Genomic DNA, 21,248 nt, shown 5'->3' on the forward strand with positions numbered 1-21,248 from the left:
TATTTTAAATGGGATCACACCATATTTACAGCCATACATCCTTTTATTACTTCATGCAACTAGATCTGTTTTACTGATATTTAAATGCCAGACTTCAAACCTGGCCAAATAGAAGTCGGTCTATTTGCTGGGGCCAGGGGCTCCCCAGCCACCCTGGCCCCTCTGTCGAACCCTCGGTCCTGAGTCTCTTCTGGGCTTTGCTGATGCCTTCACCCTAGCCAGGTCCATCTCCCAATATCTGTCCCCCAGTATCCTTAGTCCACAGCTTTTGCCCCCCAATCCAGGTGCCATGCGTGTCTGTGTGTGCCCGTGTCTGTGTGTATGTTGCGCACAGGCTTGGCTGTTCAGGCCCATTCTGTAAAGCAGGATGTGGGGCTGAGGTATTTTAGGATTGAAAGAGGGTGGAAGTTTATGATTACGTAGGACAATGGAATTTATAAACATGTCCTCTAAATAGTTCCAAGCCATCTACCACTGAAGACTTCTTGACTTATCCCCCCTTTTCCCAGCCTATGTTTTGAAAGCTCTTTGTTTACCAAAGGTCATCATCACATAACCCCCTTTCCTTTTTTTTTTTTTTTTTTTAAGACGGAGTCTTGCTCTTGTTGCCCAGGCTGGAGTGCAGTGGTGTGATCTCAGCTCATTGTAACCTCCACTTCCTGGGTTCAAGCGATTGTCCCGCCTCAACCTCCTGAGTAGCTGGGATTACAGGCGCCCGCCACCACACCTGGCTAATTTTTTGTGTTTTTAGTAGAGATGGGGTTTAATCATGTTGGCCAGGCTGGTCTCGAATTCCTGACCTCAGGTGATCCACCCGCCTTGGCCTCCCAAAGTGCTGGAATTACAGCCACGAGCCCACGCCTGGCCCCCCTTTCCTATTTTTATGAACCACAGAGGTTCATGCTGCCTGTCAGAGCTTGTGGACAATGTGAGGTCACCAGCTTTCAGCACCCAAAGGACTGTACTGCAGCTGGGGGAAGAGAAACTCCCCACTGCATTGGCCTGACTAGGCTTACCCTCTGGGCTTTTTGAGATAGTACCTTTTTTTTTTTTTTTTTTTTTTTTTTGAGACAGAATCTCGCTCTGTCACCCAGGCTGGAGTGTTGGAGTGCAGTGGCACAATCTCGGCTCACTGCAACCTCCACCTCCTGAGTTCAAGCAATTCTCCTGCCTCAGCCTCCCAAGTAGCTGGGCTACTACTACAGGAGCACGCCGCCACGCCCAGCTAATTTCTTTTGTATTTTAGTAGAGATGGGGTTTCACCATGTTGCCCAGGCTGGTCTTGAACTCCTGAGCTCAGGCAGTCCACCTGCCTCGGCCTCCCAAAGTGCTAGGATTACAGGCGTGAGCCACCGCACTGGGGCCTGATAGTATCATTCTTTAGATGCCTGCTTCTGCCTCCTTGGGTGAGTGGGGACAGGCAGGGGATACCTGGAAGGTAGCAGAGGAAGACAAGGCGGTAACAGCAGGAAGAGGGAACAACCCAGTGTTTTCTACCAGTGGCCCTGAAGGCTGAGCTCATCTCCGTGCTGTGGCTGCCAATGCCGCCCTTGGGTGACCAGCTCTTACCTACCCTGGCCACAGGTGGTGGCTGCCAGACAGTTTCTCTCATCTCCACACCCCTCCCAACCCTCCACATTCCTCCATCTGCCCAATCCCCTTCCCACCCACCCTGGCTTTTAACGTAAGTGAAAAAGTGGCTAACCCCACCTCTGCACTTACCACCTGTGTGACCTTGGGCAGTTCATTTTTGCAGTCTGCATTTTCTTTCTTATGGTTCTTATCCACCCTTTCAGGGTTGCCATGAAGATGAAATGAGATGATGTACAAAGTCCTAGTACAGAGTGTCTTCTCTTTATAATGAATGCATCATCTCCTGAAAAAGCTAGCTTCATAACATCCCCAGATCAGCCAAGTCCAGATCAGCCCCCTTATTTGAGACAGGAAGAGGAAACGGGGCAATCGGGTGATAGAGGTGGACTGAAAACTCCCACCTCCCAGCTGCCTTCCAGGAACTTCCCCACTACACATCCTTGCACGGTCAGTCAACTGTCTTCTTACTGGGAGCACACGGAGCTCGTCCACTGGGGCCCACAGCTTGCCTCAGTTTCCGGGAGTACTCAGCCGTCTCCCTGTGTCGCCTCTCCTCATCCTCTCCCTCATCCTCCCTCCCCATGTCGGCTCTCCCTCATCCTCTCTCCCCATGTCGCCTCTCCCTCATCCTCTCCCCTCTCCTTTGAGGACCCCCATGAAACCCTGCCTGGGGCTTTCTGTGTTGCCCTCTGTCTCGTAACTCTTGCTCATAGCGCTCACCCCATTTCATGTCCTGTGTGCCTGACAATTCCCCACCTGTGTCCTCAAGGCCCAGTGATTCTGATGTTTAGCCTACTGTTTAATCTGGCTGTCGAGAGTTTTGTTGTTCCAATTTAGTCCCTATATTTTTCATTTTAGCATCCCTGCTTCTTTCAAACCTCCTGTGTTTTCATAAAAGCCTATTTTTGCCTCACAGATTCTGTTCTCTGAATCACTTTAAAAACCTGTTTTTTTAAAATTGTGTCAAAATATACATAATGTAAACTTACCATCTTAACCATTTTTAAGTGTACAATTCGGTGGCACTAAGTACATTCACATTGTTGATTGCAGCCATCACCACCATCCATCTCCAGAACAGTTTCATTTGTGTGTGTGTGACAAGGTGCCCCCAAAAAAGGTGCTTACTCTGTTGTCCAGACTCACTGCAGCCTCGACCTCCTGGGTTCAAGCAATCCTCCCACCTTAACCTCCTCAGTAGCTGGGAGCACAGGCATGCACCACCACATTCAGATACTTTTTAAAAAAGTTTTTAGTAGAGGACAAGCACGGTGGCTCATGCCTGTAATCCTAGCACTTGGGAGACCAAGGTGATAGGATCACTTGAGGTCAGGAGTTCAAGACCAGCCTGGCCAACAATGGCAAAACCTCATCTCTGCTAAAAATACAAGAATTAGCTGGGCATGGTGGGGGTCACCTGTAATCCCAGCCACTTGGGAGACTGAGGCAGGAGAATCACTTGCACCCGGGAGGCAGAGGTTGCAGTGAGCCGGGATCATCCCATTATACTCCAGACTGGGCGACAGAGCAAGGCTCTGTCTCAAAAAAGAAAAAAAAATTCTTTTTTTTAGTAGGGATGGGGTCTCCTTATGTTGTCCAGGCTTGTCTTGAGCTCCTGGGCTAAAGTGATCCACCTGCCTTGGCCTCCCAAAGTGCTGGGATTACAGGTATGAGCCACAGTACCCAGCCTCTGTACCCATGAAACATAAAATCATACAGTATTTTTTTTGTCTCTGGCTTGTCTCAGCATAATGTTTTCAGTGTTTATCCATGCTATAGGATGTGTTAGAATTTCCTTCCCTCTTAGGCTGAGTAATATTCCATTACATGTATATACCACATTTTGTTTATCCGTTCATTCATCCATGAACGAATGGGTTTCCACCTTTTGGCTATGGTGAATAATGTTACTATGAACTGTAAAAAAGGTAATTCAAAATCAAAGCTGTTAAAACTTTAAATTATTCTGAGCCTTGAAGGAAGGTAATTGTGGGACCTGAGTCACTTACAGGCAGCTGTGAACTTTGTTTCCCTAATTATGGATTACTCCTTTTCCTCTTAGCTGCATTGTTTTGTAAAATGTTATAAAAGACTGAAGGGTGCCACAGAAGTTTCCTTTCCTCTTTTCTGTTGAACTTCATTATAGATTAACTTTCCTCTTCCTTCTCCTACTCAAAGACCTCAGGACTGTCACACTGTCCAAGATGTGTTAAGTGTACTCTTTTAAATTGAAAAAAAGAAAATAAGCTATTATTAATCAAATTGCTGTAACTCATAAACCAAACTTATATGGGAAATGTTGTGATTCTACCTAATTTCTTAGTTTTCTGACTATAAAGTAAGACCTTAAACTTCTCAACTTCAGAGCACGGACGCCATTTCTTTGGAGCCAGTGAGAAGGGCCATCCTCAGCTTCACGTTCGAATAAACCTGTTAAACTGGATTCTGATCTTGTTTTATTATTTCAGGTTGACAGAACACTGTGTACAAATATTTGTTTGAGTCCCGGCTTTCAGTTCTATTGTGTATATACCCAGGAGAATTGCTAGATCATATGGTAATTCAATGTTTATTTTTTTTTAAGGAACCACCAGACTGTTTTCCACAGCGGCTCTGCCATTTCCCATTACCCCCAACAATGCGCAAGGTTTCCAATTTCTCCACATGTTGACCGACTCTTGTTTTCTGTTTTTTTGATAACAGCCACCCTAAATGGGTGGCTTTGATTTGCCTTTCCCTAATAATTAGTGATATTGAGCATCTTTTCCTGTGCTAATAAGCAACTCATGTATTTTCTTTAGAGAGATGTCTACCCAAGTCCTTTGCCCATCTTTGTTTTGCTGCTGTTGTTGTTTGTTTGTTTGTTTTTAGATGGAGTCTCACTTTGTCACACAGGCTGGAATGCAGTAGTGCGATCTTGGCTCACTGCAACCTCCACCTCCTGGGTTCAAGCAATTCTCCTGTCTCAGCCTCCTGAGTAGCTGGGACTATAGGCGCCCACCACCATGCCTGTCTAATTTTTGTATTTTTTTAGTAGAGACAGGGTTTCACCATATTGGTCAGGCTGGTCTCGAACTCCTCACCTCAGGTGATCCACCCACCTCGGCCTTCCAAAGTGCTGGGATTACAGGTGTGAGCCACCATGCCTAGCCCTTTGCCCATCTTTGAATGTTGAGTTTGAGGAGTTCTTTATATGTTCTGGATATTAATTCCTTAGCAGATCTGTGAGTAACAGATATTTTCTCCCATTCCATGGGTTGCCTTTTTGCTCTGTTATAGCATCTTTTGAGATGCAAAAGTTTAAAATTTTGATGAGGTTCAATTTGCTTATTTTTTCTTTTGTTGCCTTTGCTTTTGGTGTCATATCCAAGCAATCATTGCCAAATCCAATGTCATGAAACTTTCCCCTATGTTCTAAGAATTTTGTAGACTTCGTTTTTTTGTTCCCTCTTTCTTCTCCTACACAAAGATCTCATGACTGTCACGTTGTCCAAGATAAGGTGTTAAATGTACTCTTTTATTATTTTTATTTTATTTATTTATTTTTTGAGACAGAGTCTCATTCTGTCACCCAGGTTGGAGTGTAGTGGTGTGATCTTGGCTCACTGCAACCTCTGCCTCCCGGGTTGAAGCGGTTCTCCAGCCTCAGCCTCCCGAGTAGCTGGGATTACAGGCATGTGCCACCATGCCTGCCTAATTTTTGTATTTTTAGTAGAGACAGGGTTTCACCATGTTGGTCAGGCTGGTCTTGAACTCCTGACCTCAAGTGATCCACCCGCCTCAACCTCCCAAAGTGCTGGGATTACAGGCATGAGCCACCGCACCCAGCCTTAAATGTACTCTTTTAAATTGAAAAAAGAAAATAAGCTGTGACCCATTTTTGAGTTAATTTTTATATATGGCATAAAGACGTGCATTTTAAGTCCCTTTTGGATTGCTCTGAGACTTGTCCTTCCTCCGTTGCAGTCTGCTTCATTCATTGTGTCTGCAGTTTAGCACAAGCTCTGGAACCAACCATAGGAATTTGAGTCCCATTTCCACCATTTGCTGGCTGTGTGACTAAGAGCAAATTCCTCAACCTTTCTGTGCCTCTGTTTCCTCATCTATAAAATGGGAGTGTTGATCACAGCACTTACCTCATGGGTTTGTTGTGAGGATTCATATGTTGAAAGCCTCCAAATGGTCCCTAGCACCTAGAAAGTGCTCAGTGAGGGTTGGTAATTATTATTATCCCTCCTGAAACTGGATTTTCTCTTATACCTGGTAAACTGGACCTATCAGCCATCTTCAGTTGAAACAGCCTTCTGCACAATCCCATGCATGCACCTGACGCTTGCAGGGGCAAAGACGTCATTTCCATTGGGATCAGCTATCCCCCACACCAATGCTGCAACTCTCTGGATGGATGCACCCTGACCTCCCCTGTGTTGGAGGAGAGGTGGGCGTGTTGAATCATGGAGGCAGACTTCGCCTTTGTCGTTCTCGTGATAGTGACTGAGTTTTCAAGATCTGGTTGTTTAAAAGTGTGTAGCACCTCCCCCTTCTCTCTCTCTCCTGCCACCATGTGAAGATGTGCCTGCTTCCCTTTCGTCTCCCACCATGATTGTAAGTTTCCTGAGGCTTCCCCAGCCATGCTTCCTGTACAGCCTGTGGAACTGTAGAGTCAATTAAACCTCTTTTCTTTATAAATTACCCAGTCTCAGGTAGTTCTCTATAGCAATGTGAGAATGGACTAATACATGTCTATATGCTTGAAGCAGGAAGGGAGACTTCTCTGTGAGCTCAGTCGATCAGCTTAACCAGAAGTGTCACTATCCTTTTCTTCCTTTCCTCATGTTATAAATATATTTTACCCATAATGGATCATATTTTGGGGGTTATTTGGTCAGTTTCTGTAGTCGTGGTATCAGCCCATGTGTAGAGGTGGGGCCTTTTTGAACATGTGAGCCTTTGTGGGCTGAGAGTGATGGAAGGCAACACAGGGTACAGGGATTCTGAGTGTGGAGGGAAGTAAGTCTGAGGAGAAACCCAAGGTGAGACAGATGGAGCTGGCCTCCACAGACCTCAGTGCAAGAGTACTGGGGGTAACCACAGGCTTACAGAGAGCTGGTGTCTTGCCAGCTGGTTTTCAGATCAGGCTCAGGTACTCATGGGCATGCACCCTGGATGGAAGGTGCCAGCCTCGCCTCTCCACACCCCACCCAGTCCCTGCCTCGTGTGCCCTCTCCTGATTGCAAACTCATAATATTAGGGTCTCCCTGGAGAAACAGGTGTGATGGGGAGGGCCCTGCACAGCCCTGATGATGATTGCACAGCCTATAAGAGAGAAAAAGCCTGAACATGTGAACATAAGAGGTCAAGTTAGAAGAACCTGGAAAGACAACCTGGCTTCCAGAGACCTAGATATATTAACTCCATCTATCCATCCATCCACCCACCCACCCATCCATCCATCCATCCATCCACCCACCCACCCATCCATCCATCCATCCATCCACCCACCCACCCATCCATCCATCCATCCATCCACCCACCCACCCATCCATCTATCCATCCATCCATCCATCCATCCACCCACCCATCCATCCACCCATCCATCCATCCATCCATCCGTCCATCCACCCATCCGTCCGTCCATCCATCCGTCCGTCCATCCGTCCGTCCATCCATCCGTCCGTCCGTCCATCCATCCGTCCACCTATCCATCCGTCCATCCATCCATCCACCCACCCATCCATCCATCCATCCATCCATCCATCCATCCATCCACCCATCTGTCCATCCATCCATCCACCCGTCCGTCCGTCCGTCCGTCCGTCCGTCTGTCCACCCACCCACCCACCCATCCATCCATCCATCCACCCATCCATCCATCCATCCATCCGTCCATCCACCCATCCATCCATCCATCCATCCATCCGTCCATCCACCTATAAATCCATCTGTCCATCCACCCATCCACCCATCCATCCATCCATCCACCCACCCACCCACCCATCCATCCATCCATCCACCCACCCACCCGTCCGTCTGTCCGTCCATCCGTCCGTCCATCCATCCATCCATCCACCCACCTATCCATCCATCCATCCATCCACCTATCCATCCATCCATCCATCCATCCATCATCCCATCCACCTGCTCAGAAGTGGTCCCAGCCTATGGAGGGAGGGCCTCATCAATCCCTGGCCATAACCCAAGGGTGGCTCCAGCCCCAGGGAAAAGTGACCAAGGAGAGCCGAACAAGTTCTGGCCTAAAAGTCAAGACCCCGGTTCCTCCTTCTGGCTCTGCCATTAGCTAACCACATGAGCCAGATCACTTGGCTTGACTTTCTGGACCTCAGTCTCCCCACCTGTAAAATGGGGACAGTTGGACCAGGAGGTGGATGGGCCTTTCCAGTTCTAACATTCTGTGGCTGAGCCTCTGGCCCTTGATGTCACAATATGGAGCTGGCTTGTGATTGGCCCATAGCCTCATCCAGCTCTGCTGTTTTCTTGGTCATGGGTGCAGACAGATTCGCCCTGGACCTTCCCTACTTGTGCTCCTCTGTTACGGGCAGCTGTTGCCTTGCCTCTGGATCAAGGATGAACATAGTTTAGGTGTGGCTGAGACCCCAAGAAGCATGGGACCAGAGAAGGGGACTGGGTGGGGACAGGACCTTCCCAGCACATGGTGCCCATATCCTTCCCTGCAGATGACTTCTACAATGAGACTAAGACCAAGATCTTCCTGCAGTTTTATGACCAAACAGCTAAAGTTGTGTTGAACCAGTTCATGGAGGCCACTTGGCACTATGTCACCAACATCACCAGGAAAAATCAGGAGGAGATGGTATGGTGTCATCTCCACCCCAGCCTCTCCTCTCTTTGCTCTTTTCAGGGATTTGGGACCATGGGGCACCACACTTCCTGCCCCCATCCCAAGCAAGAGGAACTAGGGAAGCCCCAGTGTACATATCAAAGCGGGCTGCAAGTTCTGGGCCTCCTGGAAGCCCTAAACTTTCTCCAGTCAAGAATCTCTTGCTTCTTGTCCTTTGTAAATCTCACCTCCTTGCTTTTAGGGACCCAGGTTTCTGCCCTCTCCCTCTTAGCAAATCTTGTTCCCTAAGCCAATGGGATTAGGGAGTCAGTTAGGGTGCCATGGCCCTGGAGGTCAAGTGGGACCCTTCCCCTGTCCCCCAACCTTGCTGGCCCTCTTTGCAGCTGCACAAGGACATGGAGAGGTCCCAGTTCATGATTTACTTTGGCACCCGGGCCTGCCTGTTTAAGGTCGCCCAGTTCCAGAACCAGGATTTGAATCGCATGCTGAGAAAGCTGCAGAACATAGACAAGGTGGCCCTGCCCAAGGACGAGCTGTGGGAGGTGATGGATGGAGCCCCCAGGCCTTTGGGCACATGCTCCCTGGCCCCAGGGGTCTGGTGGGGCAGCCAGAGTGTCTGGGGCAGAAGGGAGGCAGGGGGTGGAGGAGAGGCAAGATCAGAACTTCTTCTGGAGAAGGAGAGGAGTAGAGGTGGGGGTGCCGATCTCTCCTGGCTGAGGGCGAGCACTGAGGGCAGGCCCAGGGGCACTGGCCTACCCTGGGTAACACCTGTCCCCCCAGTATAACGAGCTTCTGGCCGACATGGAGATGACATACAGTATGGCCCAGGTGTGCCTGAATGAGAGGCCCTGCCTGTCCCTGGAGCCTGGTGAACACCCAAGCCCTGTCCCACCCAACCACAGAATCTCCAGCACTCAGTCCCTTCCAGGGGCCCCTCCCAGTCCTCAACCACCCTCCTTTATTGCCAGGAGGGTGAGGGCAGAGGTAGGTGGGAGTGGGTCCCCCATGGCTCCTTTTCTGGGCATAGAACTCGAAGAAGTCATGGCCACCTCCAGGAACAAAGAGGAGCTGCTATGGGCCTGGCAGGGCTGGTGGGATGCCATGGGCCGCCAGATCCGCACCACCTTCGAGCACTACGTGGAGCTCAGCAACAAGGTTGCACAGCTCAATGGTGAGCAGACAGGACGCCACGGGGCTCAGAGCGATGGCAAGGAAGGGGCAAAGCTGAGCTTTCCCAGGATGAAGGCGGCCATAGGGCCCTGGAGGCAGGACCTATGAGCCCTGCAGCTGGGCTCTCCAAATATTCATAGAGCACCTATGTGCTAGGTGCTGGGGAGGTTCTGAGGACACACAGGTGAAAAGACAGGTGCCTGTTCTCATGCACCTACGGTCCTGCAGGGAGGCAGACCATATTCAGTAAATACCGGTCTCTCACTACCACCTGGGGTGTTGCAGAATAGGAAGGGGCTGCTAAGAAAGAGAATGAGAAGAGGCTGCTGCAGATAAGTGGTCAGGGAAGGCCTCTGACATTTATCCAAGACCTGAAAGATGGGCAAAAGAGGGGGAGCAAGATGTGAAAGAAGAGCATCCTAGGCAGAGGCTCCGCAGCAGGAGGAGCTGGTGCTCTGGAAGACCTGAAAGAAGCCCAGGTGGCCGCAGGGCTAAGGATGAGGTGGGATGAGAGGGGACTCAGGGCCTTGCAGGCATGGTGAGGAGCTCGGATCATGGACTTTGCTCAGTGCCTTTCCAAAATGGGCAGGTATTCTCCCCGTTTTGCCAAAGAAGACCCAGAGGGTCAGCGAGGTTGAGTTGCTTCCCTAGAAGGTGTCTGGGTCTCTTGTCAGCTAGGCCAGGGGTAAAGGGTGAGATGGTGAGCTCCTAGTGAGTCCTCTCTCCTGTCCTAGGTTACAAAGACATGGGAGCCTTGTGGCGCTCCAAGTATGAGTCAGACACCCTGAAGCAAGACCTGGAGCGGTTCTTCCAGGAGCTGCGGCCACTCTAGCTGAACCTACACGCCTACATGCACCGGACCCTCCACCGCCACTATGGGCCCGAGCTCATCGACCTGAGGGGGCCCATCCCTGCCCACCTCCGGGGTAAAGGCCCTGCTGGTGGCCGAGGTGAGTGCCAGATAAAGGCAGAGACTGTTTCCAGCCTCCCCTTAGCCCCTCTCCTCTTCTTCCAGGGAACATGTGGGCTCAGTCCTCGGTCAACATCTTAGACCTGGTCCTGCCCTTCCCGAAGAAGATCCCTGAAGATGTCACAAAGATCATGAAAGGCCAGGTTAGTGCTTGGCCTGTCTGTCCCTGCCCCTCCCCATCGTCATCCTTGGGCAAACAAGGCAGCGCCCTACATATCCCCTCTTCTCCCCCAGCACTGGAAATCAGAGAAAATGTTTGAAGACTCTGAGAAATTCTTCACCTCCCTGGGGCTGCTGCCTGCCCCACCCAGTTTCTGGAAAAAGTTGATGCTGACGAGGCCAACTGATGGGCAAGAGGTGGAGTGTCACCTCTGCATGGAACTTCTACCTTGACGATGACTTCGGGTGCTCACGGAGGTACCACACACCTGGCCCTCTCCTCTCCCCTCTCTGCTTGTCTTAGGTGTGGGCGGGGGAGAGCCGGGGCAGGGGAGGGGGAAAGGCAAGCGAGAAATACAGAAGGAAAGGTGGCGTGAGAGCAAAGGGCTTGGTTGCTAGTTGGATATGGGGCCTAGACTGAGAAAGAACAATTGCCAGCCAGACGTGGTGGCTCACACCTATAATCCTAGCACTTTGGGAGGCCAAGGCAGTGGATCACGTGAAGTCAGGAGTTCGAGACCAGCCTGGCCAACATGGTGAAACCCTGTCTCTACTAAAAATACAAAAATTAGCCAGGTGGGGTGGCGTGTGCCTGTAATCCCAGCTACCCAGGAGGCTGAGGCAGGAGAATCACTGGAACCTGGGAGCCAGAGGCTGCAGTGAGCTGAGATGGCACCATTGCACTCCAACCTGGGGGACAGAGTAAAACTCTGTCTCAAAAACAAACAAACAAACAAAAAGAACAACTGCAGAGCCCTATCTGGGCTCCAACCTGACCACACAATCCCTCGAGGAGTCCGAATGGGAAAACTCCCTTTCTCCATGCTCCTTAACCCATGCCCTTTGCTTGTATAATAAAGAAGTGCACGGAAGTGACCATAGAAGACCTGCTCTCCATCTTCCACAAGATGGGCCGTATCCAGTACTTTCTGCAGTACAAGAACCTTTCCATCATCTTCTGTGAAGGTGCCAACTCAGCCTTTGAAGAGGCTGTGGGGTCTGTGATCACCCTCTCGGCCTCCTCCCACAAGCACCTGCTCAACATAGGCCTGCTCAGCCTCAAGCACCAGGACTCAGGTGATGAGGACCAAGGGCCCAAGCCTGGGGCCGCCACTAGGGCTCGATGGGGTCAGGGCTCTCGGGCAAAGCTACGGGAAGATCCCAGGGGTCACCTCTTGACTGCCCTCACCCTCTTTCTAGAGGATGAAGTCAATTTCCTGATGCGAATTGCCCTGGAGAAGATTGCCTTCATCCCCTTCGGCTACCTGATGGACCTGTTTCACTGGAAGGTCTTTGACGGCAGCATTCGGAAAGACATCTACAATCAGGAGTGGTGGAACCTCAGGTGGGTTTGTTACTATTTTCCACCAGATGGGCCATTTCCAGGACTTTCTGCAGCACAAGAACCTCTCTATAATCTTCCACACAGGCACTGAGCAGGTCTCTTAGCCTTTCTAGGCTTCAGTCTCCTTATCTGTGAAAAATGGACCCTGGTGTTTGACCCCACTTGCTCTCTGGGTGGCTCGGAAGCTTACACAATGATTGCAACTGGGCTTCTCCAATCACAGAGCATTAACCACCAGGCAGGCCCTCCCACACCTCCCTCCCTTCCTGGTGCCAGGCAATGGGGTGTGCGGGGGCCTGAGCACTTTCCTTTCTGGGGAAAGACTCCCCATGGGAGATAGGCAGGCCCCTAAAATGCACACATGCCTGCCTTGGGCTTAACACTCCCCAAGCTGCCATGGGAACCCACCAGCAGTTGGGAGGCATCACTCTCGAGTGAGGGACCCCCAGGTTACACCTCATCACTGACCCCTGGCCATTTGATGGGATAATAAATGCCTGTGACCAGGGCTTCTCCATATCTGCCAGGCCTTGGACTGACCAGCTTCAGTCTGCTGGTCACAGTGTGATTTGGGGTTGCCAGGGGGCGCTCCTGGCTCTGAAACAGGCTCTTACTTTTTTTGTTTGTTTTTTGAGACAGGGCCTCGCTCTGTCACTCAAGCTGGAGTACAGTGGCATGATCACGGCTCACTTCAGACCTGACCTCCCAGTCTCAATCAATCCTCCTTCCTCAGCCTCCTGAGTAGCTGGGACTACAGGCGTGCACCACCACACTGGCCAGTTTTGTGTAATTTTTTTTTTAGAGATGTAATTTTTTTTTTAGGTTTAAACTCCTGGGCTCAAGTGATCTGCCTGCCTAGGCCTCCCAAAGTGCTGGGATTACAGGCATGAGCCACTGTGCCCGGCCTTTTATGTTGAATTTGAACATTTACAACCACCTTGCATTGTGATCATTTCAAAATGCTCAGCTCACAGAAGCAGCAGCTGAAGCTCATGGGAGGTCACAAACCAGCCCAAGGTCACACAGCAAACCAACGGGTGGCAGAGCTGGGAGTTCCTCTCTCCCCTTGTCCTCTTACTCCCACCCTTGACTTCAGGAGCAGGTCCCCCCTGTGGGCTTGGCAGAGTCTTGACCTTGTGCCTCTCTAAGGTCACCCTAATAGGCCATCTGAGGCACCCACAGGAGGCTTCTGTCAGCCCTGCCCACCACCCTAGCTGATGGAACCCAGGGGTTAAGCAGGAGGGGTGGCAACTCCCTGGGCCTTGAATAAGGCCCTGTCAACTGGGAGGGAAGCTCCTGACACTCTGTTGACCTTGGAGATGGTTCAGAGGCTCCAGTGAGCCAATGATGAAGGTTGTGTTTGAGACAGGGTCTCACTTTGTTGCCGAGGCTGGAGGGCAGTGGAGCAATCATGGCTCACTGCAGCCCTGACCTCCTGGGCTCAAGCAATCCTCCTGCCTTAGCACCCAAGTAGCTGGGACTGCAGATGCGCACCAGCACATCTGGCTCATTTTTGTATTTTTTTAGGGACAGGGTCTCACTTTGTTGCTCAGGCTGGTCTCAAACTCCTGGGCTCAAACAATGCTCCAACATCAGCCTCCCAAAGTGCTGGGATTACAGGTGTGAGCCACCACACGCAGCCTACTTCCTTCCATTTTATAGACATTTTACAACAAGACTCGGAGACAATCAGCAACTTTCCCACAGTCGCACAGCTCAGAGGGGCAAAACCAGACCTTCAGGTCATCAGGGTGCGACTGTGATTAGCTCTGTGTCCTGCGGCCAATTCCCTGATCGCCAAACCTTGGTTTCCTCATCTGCAAAATGGGAATAATAGTAGTACTGCCCTACAGGGATGTTTCTCTGTTTTCTTCTCAAGACTTCTTACTAGATGAAACGACTTTGTTTTTTGGTCTGTAATCTGTCCTCCACTGTTAGGATGTAAGCAGGGGCCTTGCCTCCCCGGCTCCCCCACTGGTACCTCCTCCAGAGACCAGGACGGTGTTGAGTGCATGCGTGAGTCTATGTGGAAAGCCGGACGTGGTTCTGAGCATAGAGGAAGTGCTCAGTCAGTGTTAACTGCTATTGTTTTACTCTGATTCCCGATCCCATGTGTTTTCATTTATTTAATCAATCAAAATGCATTAGGTATCCTCAGCCTGCCAAGTCCAATTTTGATAGACATGCAGGTGCTTTGGAAAGAAAAAGGCAGGCCAGGTGTAGTGGCTCACACCTATAATCCCAGCTACTTGGGAGGCTGAGACAAGAGAATAGCTTGAACCCAGGAGGGTGAGGTTGCAGTGGGCCGAGATCACGCCACTGCACTTCAGCTTGCACAACAGGGCAAGACTCTGAAAAAAAAAAAAAAGAGAGAAGAAAGAAGATAGAAGGAAGGAAGGGAGGGAGGGAGGGAGGGAGGGAGGGAGGGAGGAAGGAAGGAAGGAAGGAAGGAAGGAAGGAAGGAAGGAAGGAAGGAAGGAAGGAAGGAAGGAAAAGAGAGAGGCTCCAAGAACCTGCCAGACACCACCACCAAGCTTTTCCCTGCCAGGTTAAAATACCAGGGCTTATGGCCCCCTGTTCCTCACTCAGAGGAAGACTTTGATCCAGGTGCCAAGTTCCACATTTCTGCTGGTGTGCCCTACATATGGTAAAGGGCTGGGTCCTAGGAGTTGAGGGGCATGGGAACTGGAGCGAGGATTTGCAGGAAGGCCCTAGGTCCAAATGTCACCCTGCACCCCTGCCCATCTCTTCCTGTTGGGTTGCACAGCCTTCTGAGGTCTCTGACCTAGAATCCTTTGAGCTTTTGCATCAGGTCCTGTGCAGAGGGCAGAGCTGATGGGAATATTCTAGACCATCCCTGTTGTCCCTTGGAGGAGGGCAGGTCAGAGTGGGGCAAGGGTTGGGGTGACTGCTGGTTCAGAAAGCTAGAGAAGGAGAGCCCCCCAGTACTCTAGGGTCAGCCCAAGGCTAGGCCCTGCCCAAGGAGCCTCCGCCTAGGCAGTGACTGCTGACATGTGGCCCTTGTGGCCACTGCATGTCAGAGCTGCCTGGTCCCAAGTGGCTCTGAGTTTCCCACTCCTGGTCTCCACTCCCTAGCCTGCCCTCACGTTTCTCAAACAGATACTTCCTCAGTCTGGTGCTCCAGTTCCAGTTCCATGAAACACTGTGCAAAGCCTCAGGCCACATGGGTCCACTGCACCAGTGTGACATCTACAACCAAGATTGCCGGGGAGCTCCTGGGGTGAGTGCCCTCTTCCTTCATTTGTTCTTGGCTCCCCCATCTCCCTTTAAGGAAGTTCTGCTCCAGGCTCCCTCTCCACCCCCAACGACACTAGACACCTTGAGCAGAGCTTTATTAAGCTTATATTCTAGCGGAAGTTCTTCCTCATGTCAGACTGCAGTCTTTCCTACATTAATCAGAGCCCATTTCCTCTTGTGTAGCCTTCTGTGTTCAGAGACACTGCTTAGGCTAGGCACAGTGGCTCACACCTGTAATCCCGGCACTTTGGGAAGTCGAGGCAGGTGGATCACCTGAGGTCAGGAGTTCAAAACCAGCCTGACCAACATGATGAAACCCCGTCTCTACCAAAAATACAAAAATTAGCTGGGCATGGTGGCAGGCGCCTGTAATCCCAGCTATTTGAGAGGCTAAGGCAGGAGAATCACTTGAACCTGGGAGGTGGATGTTGCAGTGAGCCGAGACTGCACCATTGCACTCCAGCCTGGGCAACAAGAGTGAAACTCCATCTCAAAAAAATAAAAAGGAAAGAAAGAAAGAAAAGACACTGTTTAGCCCCTCCCACTAACACACACACACATGCACGCGCGCACACACACACACACACACACACACACACGGCAGTAAGCCAAACTGTCCCAGACAGGAAGCCAGCATTGGGGTTCTACCTCAGGCTTCAGCCTTCCATCTGAATCTCCCATATCCTTTCCTTACAAGGTGCTGACCTACCCTCTCAGCAGCACTTGGCATACCCTTGAGTGCAGTCTGTTTCTCCCATCTCTTCTTGGAGGTGCCCAAATCCAGTTCCCAGGCTGATCCAGGATGCTTTCACAGTAGTCTCTTGGCATGCTTCTGGTCAGCCTGTGGTCCACTTTGACCGTTGAGTCTTTTTCTCTGCACTTGGTGTTTAGCTTATTCTTTCCATGCCTACCTACGTGGCAGTGGTTTTTAGTCCTAAAGCAAACCCCGAAGGAGTAGGGGACTGAACTGAAAATGTGAAGCATTTACTACTACAGGGGGCACTCTCTGATGAATACTCTTACAATGTTTCATATTAGAATAATAGCTCTTAACTTTGCAAAGTGGATATTATTATCTGCCTTTTACAAATGATGAAACTGAAGGCAAGAGAGGTGGTGTCGTTGTGTGTCATTCATCTAGCAAGAAGCAAGGTCATGCTTTGAACCCATAACTGACTCCAGAACACATTATCTTTCACCCTGTTGGCCTCCATTAGTCAAAGAATACAGTCCCTGGTGAGCTTAGATCCAGGTCTAACTGGTTCCAAGATCAGCACCCCAACCTTGGAGATGTGGCGCTTACCCACTGACTTGATCATTTTCCTGTTGAATTTCAACAGATTTCAATAGGTCCATTTCCCTAATTGGTCAAGGTCATCTTGAGCTTTATTCCTGTCTCCTAGAGGATTAACACTGCCACAAATTTAGTATCCTTTGCAAATTTAATGAGCATATTTTTGATTCCACCATGCAGTTTATCTCTAACCACCAGGCCAGATGGAGTTTCAGGACTGATCCCCTGGACTTTGCTTCTAGGGAGGGCTTCACCTTGCATGACTGTTGTCCCTCTAGTAGATTTGGTCTTCCATCCTTTCATGTCTCTGGACTTTATTCTAGCTGATTGCCCAGCCTTGAGCTTTTCTGAACATGTTGAACATAAGGGCACCTCTCTGCTCTTTGCATTCATATCTCTGGCTGCCTGTCATTCATTCTTTCAGTAAACATTTACTTGTCTCCATACTGACCAGCTGCTCTGCATCCAACAGGGGAGGATGAACCACAGGATAAATAAATTTCATGGCCGGGCACGGTGGCTCACACCTGTAATCCCAGCACTTTGGGAGGCCAAGGCTGGCGGATCACCTGAGGTTAGGAGTTCGAGATCAGCCTGCCCAACATGGCAAAACCCCGTCGGTACTACGAATACAAAAAATTAGCTGAGAGTGGTGGTGGTCGCCTATAATCCCAGCTACTTGGGAGGCTGAGGCAGGAGAATTGCTTGAACACGGGAGGCGGAGGTTGCAGTGAGCTGAGATCATGCCACTGCACTCCAGCCTGGGCGACAAAAGCGAAACTCCATCTCAAAAAAATAAATAAACAAATAAATTTCATAATACCAGGCAATAGAAAGGGGCTTTGGTGAACATAGAAAGAGGATTAGGAGGTCATGCCAGGGAACCAAGGAGGGAGTTTTGTCCTCAAATGCAAGTGTGCAAGAAATAGCAGAAAGCAGGCATGGTGGCTCACACCTATAACCCCAAAACTTTGGAAAGCCAAGATGGGAGGATCCATCAAGCCCAGGAGTTTGAGACCAGAGCAGGCAACATGGTTAGACCCTGTATCTACAAAAAGTGAACACAATTTAGCCAGGCATGGTGGCACATACCTGTAGTCCCAACTACTCAGGAGGCTGAGGTGGGAGGATCGCTTAAGCCTCGGAGGTCAAGGCCGCAGTGAGCTGAGATCACACCACTGCAGTTCACCCTCAGCGACAGAGTGAGACCTCGTCTAAAAAAAAAAAAAGAAAAAGAAAGAGAAAAAAATAGCAGATATCTCTTTTCTTTTTTTTCTTTTCTTACTTTTCTTTTCTTTTCTTTTTTGAGACAGTCTCTGTTGCCCAGGCTGGAGTGCAGTGGTACTATCTTGGCTCACTACAACCTCTGCCTCCTGGGATCAAGTGATTCTCGTGCCTCAGCCTCCAGAGCAGCTGGGATTACAGGCACACACCACCACGCCTGGCTATTTTTTGTATTTTTAGTGGAGACGGGGTTCCATCATGCTGGCCAGGCTGGTCTCGAACGTCTGGCCTCAAGGGATCCACCCACCTCAGCCTCCCAAAGTGCTGGGATTACAGGCGTGAGTCACCACATCTGGCTAAGATATCTGTTTTCTTTACATCAATTCACCTTTTTCATCCCACTGGATTGGTGGGACATTTGACCTCAGTCATTTTCACCACTTCCCACCCTCACCCCACTCAAGGTGCACAGGGCTCTCAGGGTCTGACTTGGAACCAAAGCATGTGGCCAGTGAGTTATCTCTTGTCATTGCTCACCAGTCCCTGTGTGTCCCTGGCCAGACCCCTGGTCAGGGAAAACCCTGAATCCAGGCTTAGGACTTCACATAGCATTTTCTGAGCTATGGGCAGAGGAGAGGTTTCTGAGTAAGGAGGATATCATGACCTTTGCAGATGATGAAATAGCAGCAGAGCAGAATATGGTTTGTGGAGGGGAGAGGGGATGCGAGTGCTTGCGGGGTAAAAGAGAAAGATTCTTGACTGCTCTTTTGCCTAATTGATCTTAAAACTTGGTTTTGCTACTTTTGATTCATCCTCCTAAACGTAATGGCCCTGAATCAGGCTCTGGGCTGGTTCTGTTGGGAATGGAGGGTTGAATTGCACCTGGTCAAAGTTCTCAAAGTCCCCCAGCCTCACCCCACCAGCCGTGGTGGGCCTGACCTTGTCCATGGGGTGTGTTGTTGTTACTTTGGAGTTGAAAGCTCCAGGCAGCATCCAGTCGTCACCTCTGCTGCTCTCTGGTCTCATGTCCTGTCCATAAGGGCTGTTGGCTGGCCTTTGGTCAAACATCTTGTCCCGCCCAGCCTGAAGGACTGTTTTTAAATGGGTAGATTCTCAATGGTTGAAGCTTTTCACCTACTAGGTTCTTCCTCTTACCCAGGAGCCAGCATCAGAACCTCTTACCTAGAGTTAGTTGTGGTTTTTCTTCACCAGTGGTTTCTGGCCCCACTGACCTTTGGTTTCCCCCCTTCATTATTTCCCAGTTGTTTATTAGCTGATGTGCATAAGCGTTTGGAAGCTACAAACCCTCCTTCATGATTGTGGGACTTAGTCCTCATCACAATGAGGGCAGGTATTCATGGAGCCCATTTTACTGATGAGGAAACTGAGCCCGAGAGAGGTTAAGTTGTCTGCCTAAGGTTATGCAGTCCATAAGTAGCACTGCTAGGTCAGGTTTAAGCCTGGGCCCTGTTAGTCTAGACCCCAAATTGTGACCGCTGGGCCTCTGGATCCCAACTCTCTCCTGGTCGGATCAAGGAACAACAGGTTGGGAAGGATCAATATCTGCCCACCACTGCCTCTTCTGGGGGCTCTGGAGTGGAGAAGCCTGAAGCCCTGGCTTCAGCACACCTCATACTCCCACTGTGAGCCCAAGGGACCTAGCGTAAAGCTCAACCACCTGGCCTAAAGACTGGGTGTGCCGTGAAACACAGCTGACATTTGTGCAGCACTACAGGTGGTGTGCAGAGCACCTCCCACGCTCATGATGTTTCTAATCCTCCCAAACCCTCCCGAAACCAGAAAGGGGTGAAGAGCTGCCACTATCTACTGACATCGAGCACCTCACGGGTAACAGTGTCTCAGGACTTTATGCCTATTTGAATCCAGGAGAATAATAATCATCACAGTATTACCAGTAGTACTAGTAATCATCATCATCATCAGTAGTTAACAAGTACTGCCTGCATGCTACACTCCCCAGCACCGGGCTTATTTAATCACCGCAATGGCCCTTCGAGGTAGATACCATTATCATCTCCATTTTATGGATATGGAAACCCAGGCTCAGAAAGGTTACTTGCCCAAAGCCCCACAGCTACTAAATGGCAGAGCTGAGATTCAAACCCAGATTAGTCTTCTTTCAAACTTGTGATTGTATCCACTATGCCGAATTCTGTGCGAAAGTTCTGGCTGGCCAATCGCTGGGGCCAGGATTAGGTGCACTGGGGGCCTCAGCAGCACCAGCTGATGCCCCCACACAGCCTCACAGCTGCATCCACTCCCCCAGGGATGCTCTAAAGCTGGGCTCAAGCAAGCCATGGCCAGAGGTCCTAAAGATGCTGACTGGGGAGTCTGAGGTGTGTATAAAGGCCCTCATGACCTACTTCATACCCCTACTGAACTGGCTGGTGACTGACAACATGCAGCAAGGGGACATCCTAGGCTGGCCAGACTTCAGCTGTTCCTTTGAAGGTTTGATAATCTGACCCTGGTTCCAGCTCTGGGCTAGCCCCAGGCTCCACCTTACCCTGCTCTATCCTAGTACCTACCCCTACCCAGCCTTAACCCCTGGCTCATTCATGACCTGGCTTGAACCAGCACAGCACTGCTGCTGTGGGACCCTGTCTGTACCAGGCCTGATGCAGCTTCAGCCAAGACCACCGCCCACGCCCCAGCCCCTGGCTCAGTTGCTTCCTTGCACACTGTCCAGCTAGGCCTCCAGGCTGACATCTGAGCAAAGGGTCAGCATCTTGCCTCTGGTCCCTCGCATGCAGGGGCATGTAGTCCAATCAGATCTCCTTTGACAGCCACAGGAGATCCCAGGGATCCCTCTCCAGTTCCACCTGCCCTATGATACTCCCATGTCTTTCACAGAAAAAGACACAGACAAAGTGACATTCCTGAATCTGAAGCTGGACCCCAACCAGGCTAAATTTGGGTACTGGGTGCTGCTGGCCCTGGGCTTTGTCATGTCTCTGGTGGTGCTGGGGCTGGCCTGCAGGCTGCACTCCCTGGAAAAACAGTCACTGACCCAAGACACTGAGATATTCAGCCCACTGCCCAATGCCTACTTCCTGGGCAGAGCCATGGAACCTGCCAGACTGTTAAAAGACAGTGGATGCTGCTGGGCCTGTGCCTTGTCCTGATGCTGTGCTCAATCAGCCTGGCCATCTGGATTTTCACAGAGTAAAGCAGGAAGCCTCTGTGGGTAAGAGCTGAATGGTGGAGCTGGGACTAGACACCAGTGAGACTGGTGAGGCTGGGGGGCAGGAGGAGGGAGGCTGAGCCAGAGAGTTGGGGGGAAGAGGAAGGGACAGCCTACATGCATAGTGCCCAATTATAGCTGGGTTCAGCTGTGGCAGATCTGGGTACATGTGACATTGTAATTGTGTATTTGCAAACTCATGTATGTGAG

General features: G+C 50.4%; 1 protein-coding gene across 1 annotated transcript; it reads left to right on the plus strand.

The window, feature by feature from the left end:
- Nucleotides 1-8,263: 8,263 nt before the first annotated feature.
- On the plus strand, nucleotides 8,264-21,071 carry LOC144335566 (angiotensin-converting enzyme-like protein Ace3). The gene is given in 16 exon segments (XM_077971053.1): nucleotides 8,264-8,425; nucleotides 8,797-8,955; nucleotides 9,194-9,281; nucleotides 9,441-9,584; nucleotides 10,318-10,509; nucleotides 10,599-10,696; nucleotides 10,788-10,921; nucleotides 10,923-10,958; nucleotides 11,566-11,789; nucleotides 11,913-12,057; nucleotides 14,606-14,704; nucleotides 15,178-15,273; nucleotides 15,275-15,298; nucleotides 20,121-20,305; nucleotides 20,708-20,926; nucleotides 20,929-21,071. Coding segments are annotated over 16 exon segments (2,148 nt in total).
- Nucleotides 21,072-21,248: the final 177 nt, after the last annotated feature.

Source organism: Macaca mulatta, chromosome 16 (assembly GCF_049350105.2).
Source record: "Macaca mulatta isolate MMU2019108-1 chromosome 16, T2T-MMU8v2.0, whole genome shotgun sequence".
Classification (NCBI taxonomy): Eukaryota; Metazoa; Chordata; class Mammalia; order Primates; family Cercopithecidae; genus Macaca; species Macaca mulatta.